The 19,180-nt window shown below is 37.2% G+C and overlaps 1 protein-coding gene across 2 annotated transcripts in view; it reads right to left on the bottom strand.

The window, feature by feature from the left end:
* LOC133324364 (eukaryotic translation initiation factor 5B) overlaps positions 1-19,180 on the bottom strand; it is a 54,800-nt gene that overhangs the window by 19,638 nt on the left and 15,982 nt on the right. For both annotated transcript variants that reach the window (XM_061533208.1, XM_061533207.1), the window contains 3 exons: positions 11,425-11,501; positions 8,017-8,212; positions 1,993-2,100 (listed from right to left, as the gene is read on the bottom strand). In XM_061533208.1, the coding sequence (XP_061389192.1) occupies positions 1,993-2,100; positions 8,017-8,212; positions 11,425-11,501 (381 nt within the window). The remainder of the gene's footprint in view (positions 1-1,992; positions 2,101-8,016; positions 8,213-11,424; positions 11,502-19,180) is intronic.

The following is a 19,180-nucleotide window of genomic DNA, read 5'->3' on the forward strand; positions in this document are numbered from 1 at the left end:
GAAAAAATATTCTTTAAAAAATCCACGCCTTGTTGACTACTTGAAAAAATATTCTTTAAAAAATCCACGCCTTGTTGACTACTTGAAAAAATATTCTTTAAAAAATCCACGCCTTGTTGACTACTTGAAAAAATATTCTTTAAAAAATCCACGCCTTGTTGACTACTTGAAAAAATATTCTTTAAAAAATCCACGCCTTGTTGACTACTTGAAAAAATATTCTTTAAAAAATCCACGCCTTGTTGACTACTTGAAAAAATATTCTTTAAAAAATCCACGCCTTGTTGACTACTTGAAAAAATATTCTTTAAAAAATCCACGCCTTGTTGACTACTTGAAAAAATATTCTTTAAAAAATCCACGCCTTGTTGACTACTTGAAAAAATATTCTTTAAAAAATCCACGCCTTGTTGACTACTTGAAAAAATATTCTTTAAAAAATCCACGCCTTGTTGACTACTTGAAAAAATATTCTTTAAAAAATCCACGCCTTGTTGACTACTTGAAAAAATATTCTTTAAAAAATCCACGCCTTGTTGACTACTTGAAAAAATATTCTTTAAAAAATCCACGCCTTGTTGACTACTTGAAAAAATATTCTTTAAAAAATCCACGCCTTGTTGACTACTTGAAAAAATATTCTTTAAAAAATCCACGCCTTGTTGTCTACTTGAAAAAATAAACAATTTTTTAAATCCAATATCATTTGTTTCCTTCCCCTTCCTTACCGTATCCTCGAACCAATTCGAACGGAAATTCAAGTTAATGACAGAAGTGATATTTCATTAAATGTCAAACTAGTTGTTGCAACGAACCTGCCCACAGCGACAAACTGCTTTGAAAGGAAGTGACATTCCTTGTAAATAGATACCAACAAAAGGCATCCTGCATGAGGTTTGAGACAAGAAGTGTGGCCATGTTCGGGGACTTATCGTATGATCGGTTGCCGGTTATATTGATTTATTAGTGATATAATAAAATCCCCTTCCCTTCGATCATTGTGAATTGCATAATTTAAAAAATAAAAGTGTAGTCCTCTTCTTGGGCAAATAAATGGAGTATCTCCAACATTATCAGCCAGTCTGACGTTCGACTGGCAAGCGAGCCCACCACCCTTCATTAAATAATAAACGATGACTTTGTGTTGTAATCACACCTGAGTCAATATAGGCTTAGGTTCCACTAGAGATATGCATAGCAAATAGCTTCAATTATATTTGAGTGGTTGGCTGTGCCCCCACCCGCAAAATGCACACAGACCCCACTTAGAAGGCATTTTTTATGTGCCTCAAGGCATGTCTTCAAAAGTAAAAGTGATTAATTTTCAATTGTTAAACATCGATCGATCCGTTCCACCCATTCATTCAGTCTGACATTCCGCCATCCACTTCATTACAAATAGTTGGAGCCAATCAAGATTGCAGCCAGGAAAAAAAGTTGGGGGACGGAACAGAAAGCCATCATTGTTGTCTGAAGGTTGTTAGTGGCACTGGTGGTGCTGGAAATTTTCTAAAGATTCGTTCTATCGATAACCCACCACAACAGAACAAGAGATCTGTTCATTGGACAAAAATAATTGAATAATTTCATAATTTTTCAAATCAAAATTGTTTGTAATTTTTTTGGGTAGGGGGAAATAATTTCAAGGTAATAGAAAAATAAAGGAAAAGTTTGCAGGTCAACCAGTACACCTTCTTAACGAAGCGACACGAAATGGAGGAAATGTTAGGAGAGAGAAGTTTTTTCTAAAGGGCTTCGAGAAATTCATTTTTAAAATCCACAGCCTCTTTTTTATGATTCCGATTGCTATGTTGGATCTTTAAATCAATTATCAATACATTTCCTCCACTTGAAGATAGGACTTTCAATATTGTATAGGCCTGGGTATAGGTCCTCCTTAAGGGTTCTAAAAATCGATATTTTACATTCTAACATCCTAACTAATTAAAGTTCTAAATATATTTTTTTAATTTTTATATTTCTCAAACTTACCTCCTTGCTCGGCACACAAATGGGTGTACCAACTTTCACAATACCATTTTCGACCATTACACCCATGACAATGGGGTCACGACTGTTAAAGATGAACTGTGGCAGTATCTGAAAAAGAGAGAGAAAAACAAAACAAAACAAAAAAACGATTAAATTAAATACAACAACAACTTAGAGAGAGAGAGAGAGAGAGAGAGAGCAAGACGATATTTTTCATAGAAAACCCACAGAACTTCTTGAGGGCTCGAGAGGGTCTTTTAAATAAAAAGAGGGACTCAAAGTAGATTTCTTCATAGATAAATGGGACTGAAGTGAGGATTTATTCCTTGAAGACCTCTCTTTCTCAGGGATCAAGAAGGTCTTCTTCGTAGAAAAGCTCAAGGAGGTCTTCTTCGCAGAAAAGCTCAGGGAAATATTCATCATAGAGGTGTTCTTCATAGAAGAGCTCAAGAAGTTCCTATGCATAGAAGAGCTAAAGGAGATCTTCTTCATAGAAAAGCTCAAGGAGGACTTCATCATAGAAGAGGAGCTCAAGGAGGTCTTCTTCAAAGAAGAGCTCAATGTGGTCTTCTTCAGAGATGAGTTCAAGGAGGTCTTCTTCTGAGAAGAGCTCAAGAAGGTCTTCTTCTGAGAAGAGCTCAAGAAGGCCTTCTTTAGAGAAGAGCACAAGAAGGTCTTCTTCACATTGAAGAGCTCAAGAAGGTCTTCTTCGTAGAAGAGCTCAAGAAGGTCTTCTTCATAGAAGAGCTCAAGAAGGTCTTCTTCATAGAAGAGCTCAAGGTCTTCTTCATAGAAGAGCTCAAGAAGATCTTCTTCATAGAAGAGCTCAAGAAGGTCTTCTTCATAGAAGAGCTCAAGAAGGTCTTCTTCATAGAAGAGCTCAAGAAGGTCTTCTTCATAGAAGAGCTCAAGGAGGTCTTCTTCATAGAAGAGCTCAAGGAGGTCTTCTTCATAGAAGAGCTCAAGGAGGTCTTCTTCATAGAAGATCTCAAGAAGGTCTTCTTCATAGAAGAGCTCAAGAAGGTCTTCTTCATAGAAGAGCTCAAGGAGGTCTTCTTCATAGAAGAGCTCAAGGAGGTCTTCTTCATAGAAGAGCTCATGGAGGTCTTCTTCATAGAAGAGCTCAAGGAGGTCTTCTTCATAAAAGAGGCCTTCTTCGTAGAAGAGGTCAAAGAGGTCTTCTTCATAGAAGAGCTCAAGGAGGTATTCCTCATAGAAGAGCTGAATGAGGTATTCCTCATAGAAGAGCTCAATGAGGTATTCCTCATAGAAGAGCTCAAGGAGGTCTTTTTCATAGAAGAGCTCAAGGTCTTCTTCATAGAATATCTCATGGAGGTCTTCTTCATAGAAGAGCTCAAGGAGGTCTTCTTCATAGAAGAGCTAAAGGAGGTCTTCTTCATAGAAGAGCTCAAGGAGGTCTTCTTCATAGAAGAGCTCAAGGAGGTCTTCTTCATAGAAGAGCTCAAGGAGGTCTTCTTCATAGAAGAGCTCAAGGAGGTCTTCTTCATAGAAGAGCTCAAGGAGGTCTTCTTCATAGAAGAGCTCAAGGAGGTCTTCTTCATAGAAGAGCTCAAGGAGGTCTTCTTCATAGAAGAGCTCAAGGAGGTCTTCTTCTTAGAAGAGCTCAAGGAGGTCTTCTTCATAGAAGAGCTCAAGGAGGTCTTCTTCATAGAAGACCTCAAGGAGCCTTCTTCATAGAAGAGCTCAAGGAGCCTTCTTCATAGAAGAGCTCAAGGAGGTCTTCTTCATAGAAGAGCTCAAGGAGGCCTTCTTCATAGAAGAGCTCAAGGAGGTCTTCTTCATAGAAGAGCACAAGGAGGTCTTCTTCATAGAAGAGCTCAAGAAGGTCTTCTTCATAGAAGAGCTCAAGAAGGTCTTCTTCATAGAAGAGCTCAAGAAGGTCTTCTTCATAGAGAGCTTAAGGAGGTATCATGGAAGACCTGAAAGAGTTCTTCTTCATAGAAGAGCTCAATGAGGTCTTCTTCTCCTTCATAGAAGAACTCAAGGAGGTCTTATTCGTAGGAGAACTCAAGGAAGTCCTATCCGAGTAGAAGAGCTTAAGGAGATCTCTTTCACAAAGGAGAGAATTTCAAGGAGATGTTCTAGTTATAAGAATAGCCAAATAAGGTCTTCTCCAATGAAGGGGAGCGCAAGGTGGTATTCCTAATAGAAGATCTAGAGGAGGTCATCATTCTTTATAAGGCGATTTTCTTCATAGGAAAAGAAGATATTTTTTATAAATCTTGAAGGTCTTCCTCATAAAAATGGTCAAGTTCATAGATGAGGGACTAAAGGAGGTCTTCTTCACGGAAAAGGAGCTCTTCCTAGAATAGTTCATAAAGATCTTCCACAGAACTCAAGGAGATCTTCATCGTGGATGAACTGTACGAGATCTTTATATAAAATGAGGTTTTCTTCATGAAAAAGGAGAATTTTTCATAGCAGAACTTGGAGGTTTTTCTCATAAAAAGGTTTGAAAACGCATTATGCACAGAAAAGAGACTCAAGGACGTATTCTTTATAGATGAGGGAAGCATCATTAAAGAACTCATGGAGGTCTTCTTAATATAATAGGATCTCACTGAAGTTTTAGGAAGACCTTCAGTAAGAATATCTGCTGGTCTATTGATATTTAGGTTACCTATAGGAAAACTATTCTACCGAACATATTTTATAGGTAGACCTTAAGGTAATCTCCCTTCTTGGAAGACCACTTTACCTCAAGACTATAGTTACGATATCATGAGATTTTTGTTTTAAAATTAACTTCACAATTATTCCAATTGTCTTTGAATAGAATAACAACAAACACACAAAAATAACAACCTGTCTGTCAGACAGTCAATCATTCGTCTTCCCTTTTTTGCGTATGCATGTGAGTGTGTGTGTGTGTGTGCAATGGCAGTTCATGCAACATGTTGCATGTTGTAATTGACTAATGTCTAATCCCATAGAGAATTATGTGTTATTGTTGTTGTGTTTGTTCTGTCTTGTCTCGACATCCGGCCTTAGATGGATATGTTCTTCTATGACCCTATGTCCAAGTACACTCCAACATCCGCCGTTCGTGGTAAGATGAATGGATGATGGTGATGGATCATGGAAATTGCTTTAAGAAGGGAGAGATATCCATGGGATAATTTCTGACAAAAACAAAGCAACAACAATGGTTGTGATGATGATGTTGTTGTTATTATTTCATGATCTTCTAGAGCAAGATTTGTTCTACAAGTGGTGCTATCATCTTCGGCTCCATGACCACTATCTGTGTTGTTGTTGTCGTCTTTTTTTGTAAGTCCAGGCGGATGCCAGCACTTAATGTTTGCTATTGTTGTAATTACACGCGTACAGGTGTAAAATACATATGACCGGATGATGATGAACGAATGAGCGGATGATTGGTTGGCTTGGCTTGGTAAAAATACATTCTTCGGTGAAATGCAGCCACACATACTCTGCACATCTAACTATTAACCTGTTGTTATGGGCATGGCTTGAATGAAGATCTGGGTGTTTGAACTAAGAAAAACTCCACTTGGCTGTAAAAGGTGTTTTGGCACACCTCCCCATCACCACCACTATCTTTCCAGATTGCCTCAATGCGTTCAAATGCGAGCATACTACCTGTTGAAGAGCATCTGTTCTGATTACCACCGGACAACAACCATCCGCAAAGAATACCTCTGCCATCAACTGTTCTTGCAGAACACGCATAGCTGCGGTTCATATATGTGGTATTGTTGTTGTTGCTGCTGTTGCACTCCACTATTAATCTGTCTTCTAAACGATCAACACAGTAATCGCACCAAACCGAACCAATCGACCGGAATAGTGAAATGCTCTTCTTTAAATTGCCTGGCGTTGGTCATTATCCCAGAATTTGTCTTTGGCCGTGCCTACCGAATGGCAGATCCCAGACCAAAGAAAACAATGCTGGAAGCGATGCCGTGGTGGAGATGGTTTGACACGTTTTACTGCACGTTCGGCAGCCATGAATCTGTGGCATTTGTATGTTTGCAGCGGAAATTGAGTTGTAGTTAATGGTATTTGTTGTAGTTTCTGTTGTTGTTTTTGTTATTAATCGTAATCAAGATGATAGATGAAGAGTTTTTTATGAGAATGATTGAAGATCAAAAAAATTTTTTATATAATATCAGAAGACCAAGAGGTCTTCCATTGGAAGTATTAAAGATTTTCTTCTTCTTAAAAAGAGAAAAAAACCTGACAAAAGAAAACTGCGTTTTATAGAAGACCCGAAGTCCTTCATATAGAAAGTCAGATACAAATTTATCAATATGTCTTCTTTTATGGAAGCTTATTCGTGAAACATCCTACATATAGAAGGTCAAGAAGTCCCTTTTTTCTTCTCCAGGGGGTCTCCCTGTGCCTCTTCTATGAAGAAAACCTTGAGCTCCTCAACTATGAAGAATACCAACTTGAATTACCTTTCTATTAAAAACGACTTCTTGGAGCTCTTCTATGAAGAAGACCACCTGGAGATTTTCTATGAAGAAGACCTCTTGGAGATCTTCTATGAAGAAGACCTCTTGGAGATCTTTAATGAAGAATACCTCCTTGCGGAGTTCTTGTATGAAAAAAACCTACATGAGTTCTTCCATAAATAAGACCTCATTGAGTTCCCCTTCTATGAAAAAGTCCTCCTTGAGCACCTCTTCTATGAAGAATACCTCCTTGAGCTCTTCTATGTGGAAGACCTCCTTGAGCTCTTCTATGTGGAAGACCTTCTTGAGCTCTTCTATGAAGAAGACCTCCTTGAGCTCTTCTATGAAGAAGACCTCCTTGAGCTCTTCTATGAAGAAGACCTCCTTGAGCTCTTCTATGAAGAAGACCTCCTTGAGCTCTTCTATGAAGAAGACCTCCTTGAGCTCTTCTATGTAGAAGACCTCCTTGAGCTCTTCTATGTAGAAGACCTCCTTGAGCTCTTCTATGTAGAAGACCTCCTTGAGCTCTTCTATGTAGAAGACCTCCTTGAGCTCTTCTATGTAGAAGACCTCCTTGAACTCTTCTTCTTCTACGAAGAAGGCCTCCTTGAACTCTTCTATGTGAAAGACCTCCTTGAGCTCTTCTATGTAGAAGACTTCCTTGAGCTCTTCTATGTAAAAGACCTCCTTGAACTCTTCTATGAAGAAGAACTCCTTGAACTCTTCTATGAAGAAGGCACCCTTTTATGAAGATCTCCTTGAGCTGTTCTATGCAGAAGACCTACTTGAGCTCTTCTATGCAGAAGACCTCCTTGAGCTCTTCTATGCAGAAGACCTCCTTGAGCTCTTCTATGCAGAAGACCTCCTTGAGCTATTCTATAAAGAATATCTCCTTGAGTTCTTCTATGAAGAAGACATCCTTTTATGAAGAAGTCCTCCTTTAGCTCTTCTATGCAGAAGACCTCCTTCAGCTCTTCTATGTGGAAGACCTCCTTGAGCTCTTCTATGTGGAAGACCTCCTTGAGCTCTTCTATAAAGATGATCTCCTTGAGTTCTTCTATGCAGAAGACCAATGAAAGATACATCCTTGAGCTCTTCTATAAAAAAGACTTCTTCTATGAAGGAGACCTCTAGAACTCCTCTTCTATGAAGGAGCTCCCCTTGAGGTCATTTTCTACGAAGAAGCTTTCCTTAAGATCCTCTTCTATTAAAAAACATCCTTGAGTTTCTCTTCTATGAAGTAGACCTCCTTGAGCTCATCCTCTATGAAGTAGATCTCCTTGAGTTATTCTATGAAAAATAAATCCTCGATCTCGTCTTCAATGATGAAGACCTCCTTGAGCTCTTCTATGAAGAATAACTTCTTGAGCGTTTTATGAAGAAGACCTCCTTGAGCTCTTCTATTTTGAGTTCTTTTATCTGAAGCAGACCTCCGTGAGCTCTTCTATCTGAAGAAGACCTCCTTGACTTCTTCTATGAATAAGGCCTCCTTGAGTTCTTTTATAAAAAAATACCTCTGGAGCTCCCCTTCTTTAAAGAACACCTCCTTCATTTATTCTTCCTTGAACCTTTTTTTGCTTACCTTAAGTTTGCAGGGGAAGACGGCAATTGATTTAAATTCTTCGCGTTTCTTTTGTTTCAGTTCATCGCGATAGGCCATAAACTTATCGAACAGATGATAAATAATATCGGCCTGGAATATTTTCACACCCAACGTATCGGCCATTTCTTGTGCTTCCTTTTCCACCTTGACATCGAATGCTAAAATTGTGGCGTATCTGGAAAAAAAAATGAAGAGGGAAAGTGGGGGTGAATATTCTTTACTGTTGTAATAAATTTATAAAAATATATATTTTTTAAAGATGCGGATGTCAAAAATGTATCTATCAATAATAAGAAATTCGATTTTATTATTTAAATAAAATTGAAATAAATTTCTGTGCAGATGCCAGATTAATGTTACAGTGGCCCAAAGAAGCGATAGGTGTTGTGTAAATTGTTAGGAGATGCCACTCCTATTTAAAAATGTTCTCCGCCTGAGAAAGAGGATTCTATATTTTGGATCCTGGATCCCTGTGCCTTTGAAAATGTAATGAAGATTAATTTTTGAGGTCCTAAGTATGCCTGGGTCCACTGTGTTCATTGTTTCCTTGAGTCCCATATAACCATCATATAATTATCATACCAACAAACTTGTGTTCTGTTCCCATTGCGAAACAGGAAACTGCAGAATTTCGTTGAAGAAGAATGTCCAGAGACGAGAGTGGTAATAATGACGCTCATTATTGTCATCGTCGTAATGATGAGGATGACATTAATGATTATAGTAATAAGACAAGAAGAATTCCGAAAACAACAACAAAATGTTGCATGTGCCGGAATCAGCACTCAATTTCAGCAGAGTTGTGTCGACAAAAACCATCGGCGGCAGCATTAAATTCATTCATACATTTCCTACCGAGAGAATCAGTCCGTCCGAGCATGTGTGACAGACAAAGTCTTGATTCACATAATTAAGTTTCTTGGACTCTTGTAGTAGTGGTGCCCCTTTTCCACCCCAGTTTAAATCAGGGTCCCCCTTGCATACCTAGGGTGATCATGATCGTAATATGCGACCAATCGTCCGTCATTCACGATCATTACTCACATTGTTGGGGTTATTATTGTTGTTGTTGCTGATTCCTTTTTTTGTACTTCTTTCTGTTCATAAGAAATATTCTTTGGCGGATGACGTTAATGGTGGCTATTAATTTATTCAAAAAACAACATCGGATATTCAATATCATTCGAATTATCTCCATTACAGATGGACGTCGGCCAGTCAACCGAACAAGCCTTCCCAAACCGCCGTTCAACAGAGTGCAAGGGTAAAATTGTTGTACAATTTGGTATGGAAGTGCGCGTGTGTGTGTTGGAGGTCGAAAATCAAAGTAAATGAATGTAAAAAAATCATCATACCAAAAGAGAGCAGTTTTCTCCGATTTTAAAGACCGGCATTCCTCTTCTAAGCTAAATTAAATTTTCTTTGTCTGTCACTAGTTAACCATGACAATTGAATTGAATGACAGCTGGGACAAAGATAGCTGGAGTTTTGTGATAATTATCTTCGTGACCCCCAAAAATAATTTTCTTATATCTTTAAAATATTAAATACAATTAAAAACCTGTAAGGGAAGTAGTAATATCGGACTGGGTCGACTATATGATACCCTTCACCACTTGGGTATATTGTACATATGTATCCTTACAATCGTATGTCAATGTTCCGTCGAAGGAACCTTAATTTGATTCGAGTAGATTTAGAGTCGCCTGTGTACCATGGAACAAATTTATGGAAAACGATTTCAATCAGGCACCCGTTCGAAATACCTATGGAAGCTATGGCTGTATCTGCACCAGTTTCAACAAAACCCAATAACGTGATTTAAGTCTCAATTTGATACGTTGTGCAAAATTTTGTGTTAATCGGACAAACATTAGGAGTTTGATGCTCCATTTATGTAAAATCGGAGGGATCTTCACGAAACTTAGAACACATCATTCTAGACTCCATTCAGTACGCTGTGCCAAATTTCGTGCAAATCGAAAGATATTTAGGGACTTTGGTGCACCATTTACATTAAATCGGAAGAAAATATATATGGGAGCTATATCTAAATCTGAACTGATTTTCACGAAACTTAGCACACAACATTCTAGACTCAATTCAGTACGCTGTGTCAAATTTCGTGCAAATCGAAAGATATTTAGGGACTTTGGTGTACCATTTGTCTTAAATCGGACGAAAATATATATGGGAGCTATATCTAAATCTGAACCGATTTTCACGAAACTTAGCACACATCATTCCAGGCTTAATTCAGTACGCTAAGCCAAATTTCGTGCAAATGGAAGAATATATAGGGTCTTTGGTGCACCATTTATATCAAATCGGACGAAAATGTATATGGGAGCTATATCTAAATCTGAACCGATTTTCACGAAACTTAGCACACATCGTTCTAGACCTAATTTATTACTCTACGCAAAATTTCGTGTAGATTGAAAGATATATAGGGACATTGGTGCACCCTTTATCTAAATCGGACGAAAATATATATGGGAGCTATATATAAATCTGAACCGATTTTCTCGAAAATCGGCACACGTCATTCTAGACCTAATTCATTACGCTGTGCCAAATTTCGTGCAAATCGAAAGATATATAGGGGCTTTGGTGGACCATTTACATTAAATCGGAAGAAAATATATATGGGAGCTATATCTAAATCTGAACCGATTTTCACGAAACATAGCACACATCATTCTAGGCTTAATTCAGTACGATGTGCCAAATTTCGTGCAAATCGAAAGATATTTAGGGACTTTGGTGCACCATTTACCTTAAATCGGAAGAAAATATATAAGGGAGCTATATCTAAATTTGAACCAATTTTCACGAAACTTAGCCCACATCATTCTACTCTCAATTCAGTACGCTGTGCCAAATTTCGTGCAAATGGAAGAATATATAGGGTCTTTGCTGCACCATTTACATTAAATCGGACGAAAATATATATGGGAGCTATATATAAATCTGAGCCGATTTTCACGAAACTTAGCACACATCAGTTTAGGCTCAATTCAGTACGCAGTGCCAAATTTCGTGCAAATCGAAAGATATATAGGGACTTTGGTGTACCATTTGTCTTAAATCGGACGAAAATATATATGGGAGCTATATCTAAATCTGAACCGATTTTCACGAAACTTAGTACACGCCATTCTAGACTCAATTCAGTACGCTAAGCCAAATTTCGTGCAAATGGAAGAATATATAGGGTCTTTGGTGCGCCATTTACCTTAAATCGGATGAAAATATATATGGGAGCTATATCTAAATCTGAACCGATTTTTCCCAATTTCAATAGGGTTCGTCCTTGGGCCAAATGAATGAACTGTGCCAAATTTCATCCTATTCGAATAATAAATGCAATTTTGCAATACTTACTGTGGCTCATGTTCCAACATTGTTGAAGCCTTCATTACATCACGTTTTACGACGGGACCAATACGAATGGCGGAATACTAAAAAAAAACAAGCGAAAATACAACAAAATTAGTAGAAATTGGAAAAGAAAAAAATGATTACATCCAAAAAAAAAAACAAGAACAACATGTGATAAACTAAATAATTGACAAAATAATAACAAACATCAGTCAGACACAGTCCACCATTCATCCAACCAGCCAGGCGGATAACCAACAGGCCAGACTGAGAGACAGCCTCTTGATTTTGAACAAATAAATAAAAAACCAACTAACGAATTTCGGTTATGGTGCCGCTGCCACATTCAACAACAAAAACGTGGTCGTATTTGTTGTCATTATTCATTCATGCATTCATTCATTCAGACATTCAGTCAGTCAGCCAGCCACACATTCACTCATGGCAACAGTGGGGGTGACACAAATTAAGTACCAAATCACAAAATGTTTGTGTGTTGGTGGTGCCTCAGATTGTTGCGTATGAGTTGAACCCCACATAGTTTTGTCAACTAGCCCCCACCGGAGTAATAATGTGACACACTAAGCCGCTTTTTGTTTATGGCAGAACTATTGGGGGCCTCGACCAACAGGGTCAATGTGGGAAATATTTATTTTCAAAAACCCATCAAGTTGGGGATTTGTAAAAAAATATTTTTATAGGTTCTCTATTTTTTTTAAATGAAGGTATGAAACGAAGTTGTGGATTTTTTCGAAAATATTTTTCAAAGACGTATAAAGATGGATATTAAAAAAATAGCCATCAAATGAGGATTTTTATTATTTTTTTCTTATCTCATAAAGCCGCTGTTTAAAAAAATAGTGTTTGAAAATGTGCCTCATCGAAATATTGGTTCTAGATCCCATGTTTCTTTAGACCAAATCCGTTTCAGAAAATTTAAATTGCATCCAAACTTTGCCCATCTTATTATTTATTCCAAACAAAATCGAAGATAGGGAATATCGGTCCACTGCTTCTGGAAACTCCACACAGGGTCTAGGTCTAAATGGCGGCTATAGTTCATTTTCGAATCTTACGTTCTAATTTTTTATCTCGCTATCCTCCGAAGGTGAAATGATTACAACAGAGTCTTAGAACCAAACTCAAAACGCGGAACAATTCAGATAACTATTTTAAAATAAACTTACTGGGAAAGTAGTAAAGTCGGACGGGGCCGACTATATAATACCCTTCACCACCTTGGGTATATTGTGAATTTTTAAAGGACCAGTAAAATGTAATTGGATCCATAAACATGTCATTCTGCAGCCGATATAAAATTTTTCATTTGGCCAGATATAGAAGCTATATCTAAATCTAAACCGATTTTCGCGAAACTTAACACACATCATTCTAAACCTAATTCATTACGCTGTGTCAAATTTCGTGCCAATCGAAAGATATTTAGGGACTTTGGTAAACCATTTACCTTAAATCGGACGAAAATAAATTTCGGAGCTATATCTAGATCTGAACCGATTTTTGCGAAACTTAACACACATCATTCTAGACCCAATGCATTGCGCAGTGCCAAATTTCGTGCAAATCGAAAGATATTTAGGGACTTTGGTAAACCATTTACCTTAAATCGGCCTAAAAAATATATGTGAGCTATATCTAAATCTGAACTGGTTTTCAGGAAACTTAACACACGTCATTCTAGACCTAATTCATTACGCTGTGCCAAATTTCGTGCAAATCGAAAGATATATAGGGACTTTGGTGCATTATTTACATTAAATCGGACGAAAATCTGAACCAAATCTGAACCGATTTTCAGGAAACTTAACACACATCATTCTAGACCTAATGCATTGCGCAGTGCCAAATTTTGTGCAAATCGAGAGATATATAGGGAATTTGGTGCACCATTTACATTAAATCGGACGAAAATATATATGGGAGCCAAATCTAAACCGATTTTCACGAAACTTAACACACATCATTCTAGACTTAATTCATTACGCTGTGCCAAATTTCGTGCAAATCGAGAGATATATAGAGACTTTGGTGGACCATTTACATTAAATCGGACGAAAATATATATGGGAGCTATATCTAAATCTGAACCGATTTTCAGGAAACTTAACACACATAATTCTAGACCTAATGCATTGCGCTGTGCCAAATTTCGTGCAAATCGAGAGATATATAGGGAATATGGGAGCTATATCTAAATCTGAACCGATTTTTCCCAATTTCAACAGGGTACGTCCTTGGGCCAAATAAGTGAGCTATGCCAAATTTCATCCAAATCGGATAATAAATGTGACCTGTACTTTGTTCACAAAAATACATGGACGAACAGACGGACGGACAGACGGACATGCGTAAATCGACTCAGAAAATGATTCTATGCATATTCTCAAAAGGAACCATGTGTCTATCTCGTTTCCTTTTGCCTGTTACAAACATATGCACAAAGACATAATATCCTGTACCACAGTATGGTGAAGGGTATAAAAAGGAGGTTATATGGGGACTACCCCACAAAAAGGGGGCGAATATTAATAATTTTTTGTAGGGAGATTTGTTACCATATAGGACTACAACATACCAAATTGCAGCGAATTCGGTGGAAAAACGCGCTCAAGAACCCCGAAATACCGAAAATTGGAGGTACCCTTATCCTAAAAAAAGTGGATCTATATTCATAATTTTTTGTGGAGAGATTTGGGACCTATTAATAACTCAAAATACTAAATTACAGCTAATTCGGCGGAAAATACGATCAAAATCCCCAAAATACTGAAAATTAGGAGGTACCGTTATATGGGGACTACCAGAAAAAGTGGACCTATATTTATAATTTTTTGGGGAGACATTTAGTACCCAATAAGAACCCAATGTAGCAAATTTCAGCGAAATCGGTTGAAAAACGCGCTCAAGAACTCCAAAATACCGAAAATTGGGGGGTACCCATATATGGGAGCTAACCGAAAAAATTGGCCTATATTCATAATTTTTTGTGGAGAGATTTGGGACCTATTAATAACTCAAAATACTAAATTACAACTAATTCAGCGGAAAAGGGTACCGTTATATGGGGGCTACCAGAAAAAGTGGACCTATATTTATAATTTTTTGGGGAGACATTTAGTACCCAATAAGAACCCAATGTAGCAATAAAAATTGTGGGTACCCTTATATGGGAGCTATGCCTAAATGTGGACCGAAAAGCCCATCTTCGAACTTGACCTGCCTGCAGACAAAAGACGACTCTATGCAAAATTTTGGCAATCTATTCTATATCGCCTTTCATCAAGGCGGTTGATTTAAAATAGGTTTTCAAAAATCCTCAATGATTTTCTTTTTCAAAATATTTTTTACAACTCAGTCCTCAAGTTCCGTTTTTGAATATAGTTTCACACTACGTTACGGATTTTTTCCTGGTAAACAATGTCTGGAGGGGGAAAATCATAATCATCTGCTAAATTACCAAGACACAAATTTATGCCAAATAAATATAATTATTGGCAATTCCAAGTGATTACCTATCCCGCCAAAAATTTATTGGGCACCACCATTTATTAGCATTCATAAGTGACGACTTAATTTCCGCATTCACCAGCCGAACGAGGTGTTGTGTTGCTGTGTGTAGCAAAAAAAAACCGACAACCAAAGGTGGCAGCTACTATTGAATGAATTCATGAAGTTGCTGTTACGTTTACTGAAAGTGAGCCTACACTTCGCACCGCCACGCTCTGCTCCGCCCGTTATGGATGGTTGCCTTGCCATAACCACTTTCCAAACCAAGTAGAGAAAATGTTGATCAGCAGCAGAGTCAAATGACTTCCTTATATTTCATAATAGAAAGCAATTTGAAGAAACCCCATTATTGGGGGTGGGTTGCTGTATTCACATTCACATCTAACCCACTCTAATGTACACACATGTCGACATATATACATTTATCTATATAAATAAAAAACCATTCATTCATTCATATTTTCGCCTATATACATATATAGAGAGTACAATAATACAAACAAACATTGGATATATCGCGCCATGTGTACATTTTGATAAAACGAACGAAATGAATGAGTAGAACGAAATAAACGAACGGGCCAGCGAACGAACGTAAGACAACGACGACGTCAACAAACAGGAAAAACTACTTCCGTTGCGCGAATATGGTGGCAGCGACGGTGTTGGTGGGGGTGGGGGTGTTATGTTTAGTGTTATTGCTGATATTGCTGTTCTTGTTATTGTTGTTGTTGCATTTTATATTTGTATAAGCAAATAAATATTTTATTTTTCCGTTGTTCTGTTTGCTCTCCTACCATTCTATTCAATAATATCCCTCCTCCCCCTCGAGTCCACCTATATTTAACATGCAAATCACATAACGTAATTAGTTGAAATATAATTTGATCGCTGCGAGCCACTGTATATGGAAATACCTTCTTTTTATAGTAAATGGTTGTAAATACTTCTTGAAATGCAAATGACCATAATGTCATTAACTCATTACATTGTCTTTAAAAAATATTTTTTTAAAATCCACGCATTACCAGAATGTTTAATAATAGTTCTCAAAAGTCCATGAATTGACGGAGTTTTGGCTTTTTCTGAAATTCACAACTTGACTAATTAAAAGAAACTTTTTGAAATTTTTTTAATCCACACCTTTAAGCCTTTGAAGAAAATATTCTTTAAAAATCCACGCCTATGGCCTATGAAGAAAATATTCTTTAAAAATCCACGCCTATGGCCTATGAAGATTCTTTAAAAATCCACGCCTGTAGTTAGACAAGTCCTATGGCCTATGAAGAAAATATTCTTTAAAAATCCACGCCTATGGCCTATGAAGAAAATATTCTTTAAAAATCCACGCCTATGGCCTATGAAGAAAATATTCTTTAAAAATCCACGCCTATGGCCTATGAAGAAAATATTCTTTAAAAATCCACGCCTATGGCCTATGAAGAAAATATTCTTTAAAAATCCACGCCTATGGCCTATGAAGAAAATATTCTTTAAAAATCCACGCCTATGGCCTTTGAAGAGGTTTGTTGGAAGCTGCTGGTTCAATATGGAAATTGTCATTGCAGAAAAAATTGTATGAGTACGTCCCTGGAGGCTATACCTAATGCGGGACCAATATTCATTACATTGTGTAGGAATTACCGAACGTTTGTAGTCACCATTATATGAAGTGTTATGCCTAATTCAGGTCTGATATAGCTCAATGTGGGCCAATATGGTTCAATTCATCCGTCAAATGTGGTCAAAAGCCAAAAACTGACAATTGTGGGGTACCTTTATATGGGGAATTCTATAAAAAGTGGACCAATATTTAAAATGTTTAGGATAGAGATTTGATACCCAATAAGAACTCAATGTGTCAAATTTCAGCAAATTCGGTTGAAAAACGTGCTCAAGAGCCCCAAAATAACGAAAATTTGAGGAGGTACCTTTATATGGGGGCTAACCGAAAAGAGGACCTATATTTATAATTTTTGGTGGATAGCTTTGCTACCCAATGAAAACTCAAAGTACTAAATTACAGTCAATTCGGGCGAAAAATGCGGTGAAATCCCCCCAAAACCTGAAAATTGTGGAGAGCCGTTATATGAGGGGCTTACAAAAAAAGGGGACCTATAATTATAATTTTTAGTGGAGAAATGTGGAACCCAATAAGGATATCAAATTTCTGCGAATTTGGTTGAAAAACGCGCTTTTGAACACCTGTTTCTATATTAAGGAGTTACCATATCGAAACAAATTTAACATGTGTTAATAACAGAGATGAAAGTTTCCAAAACACTTAACTTTTTTCTAGTTATACCGCTAGGCTAAGAACTTTCCGACCAGGCCTCGTATTTTTTTTACATTCTATTATTACTCCAATGCCTTTGTAAAATAATTCTTTTGAATAATAATTTTAAGATTTTTAAAAACCTCGCCATTTCGGGCCTTTGAAACTTCACTGGGCCTGTAAACAAATTTAAAATCCAAGCCAAGCCTTAAAAATATATATTTTTTTAAATACCCAAAAAAAAAATTTAAAATATTAATGCCATATTTCTAAAAAATAAATCCAAAATTCGCTTAGCAACAGTCATTTGATATGTGTATGTGTGTGTAATATAAAACCCACACTGACACCTCTCTACCTCCTCCTCCTACTCCTCTCCTCATCAATGTTTTATGGAAATTTCAAATTTCCATTTTAGAATATGAATTTAAAACGTGTGTCTATTTGTTGCGAAAACACCAACAACAACAACGTAGGCATTACATTACTGATGAAATGCGGAAATGGTTGATGATGTGACACAGAAAAAAAAAACAGAAGAAACAGAAAAATCAGACCAAACGACAAAAAAAAAAACTGGAGGTTGGTTGATGGTTGGTTGGTTATATTCATAAATCTGTGGGAATTAAGTTGATGAGTTTTAAATTCAAAACCATGTCTGATAAGCATCACCGAATGAAATTATTCAAGTTTACATTGATGCGATGCATTGACAGACAGCAGAATCTCAGACATTAGGCCTCCACATATTGACCACATGGTGTCCGACTGTCTGTCAGTCTATCACTGGAGATATGCAATTTTAATCATTGAATATTTATGGATGGCAAAAGAAGCACGAGGCGGCACAGTGGTTGAGAAAAATTGACTATTTTTAAAAGAATGCAGAATTAATTAAATTTGAAAAAAAAACATTAGAACGACGACTCTCTAAGTATCCTATATTAAAAAATCCTCTGGAAGGAGCCCCTTTATACGACGACAGTTCGCAAAGTTCTTAGCCTAGAGCAAAAAGCGCGGTATAAACTGAAAAAAGTTAAGTGTTTTGGAAACTTCCATCTCTGTTATGAACACATGTTATATTTTGTTTCTATCTGGCAACTCCTTCATATAGAAACAGGTGTTCAGAAAAGACGCATCCGCAATCTGTATACCCTTCGCCACACTGTGGTACAGGGTCTATGTGCATATGTTTGTAACAGTCAAAAGGAAACGAGGTAGACACATGGTTCCTTTTGAGAATATGCTTAGAATCACTTTCTGAGTCGATTTATGCATGTCCGTCCGTCTGTAGGTGTTAAATTGTAAACAAAGTACAGGTCGCATTTATGATCCGATTTGGATGAAATTTGACACAGATTACTTATTTGGCCCCAGAACGAACCATATTGAAATTGAAGAAAATCGGACGAAAGGATGAACCATATTGAAGAAGCCTATTGAAGAAATTTAGATATAGCTCCCGTATATAGTTTCGTACTATTTAAGGTAAATGGGGCACCAAAGTCACTATATATCTTTCGATTTGCATGAAAATTTGCATACAGTTCTGAATTAGGTCCGGAGTGATGTGTGCAAGGTCTCGTGAAAATCGGTTCAGATTTAGATATAGATCCCATATATAGTTTTGTCCGATTTTATGTAAATGGTGTACCAAATCCACTATATGTCTTTCGATTTGCACAAAAGTTTGCATGGCATACTGAATTGTGTCTCGAATGATGTGTGTCAAGTTTCCAGAAAATCGGTTCCGATTTAGATATAGCTCCCATATATATTTTCGTCCGATTTAATGTAAATGGTGCACCAAAATGGTGCACCTATATATATCAAAATGGTGCACCTATATATCTTTCGGTTTTCACGAAATTTGGCGAAGCGTAATGAATTAGGTCTAGAGTGATGTGTGCAGAGTTTCGTGAAAATCGGTTCAGATTTAGATATAGCTCCCGTGTA

Source organism: Musca vetustissima, unplaced genomic scaffold (assembly GCF_032173495.1).
Source record: "Musca vetustissima isolate MV318-11 ecotype Yass unplaced genomic scaffold, APGP_CSIRO_Mvet_v1 utg5380, whole genome shotgun sequence".
Lineage (NCBI taxonomy): Eukaryota > Metazoa > Arthropoda > Insecta > Diptera > Muscidae > Musca > Musca vetustissima.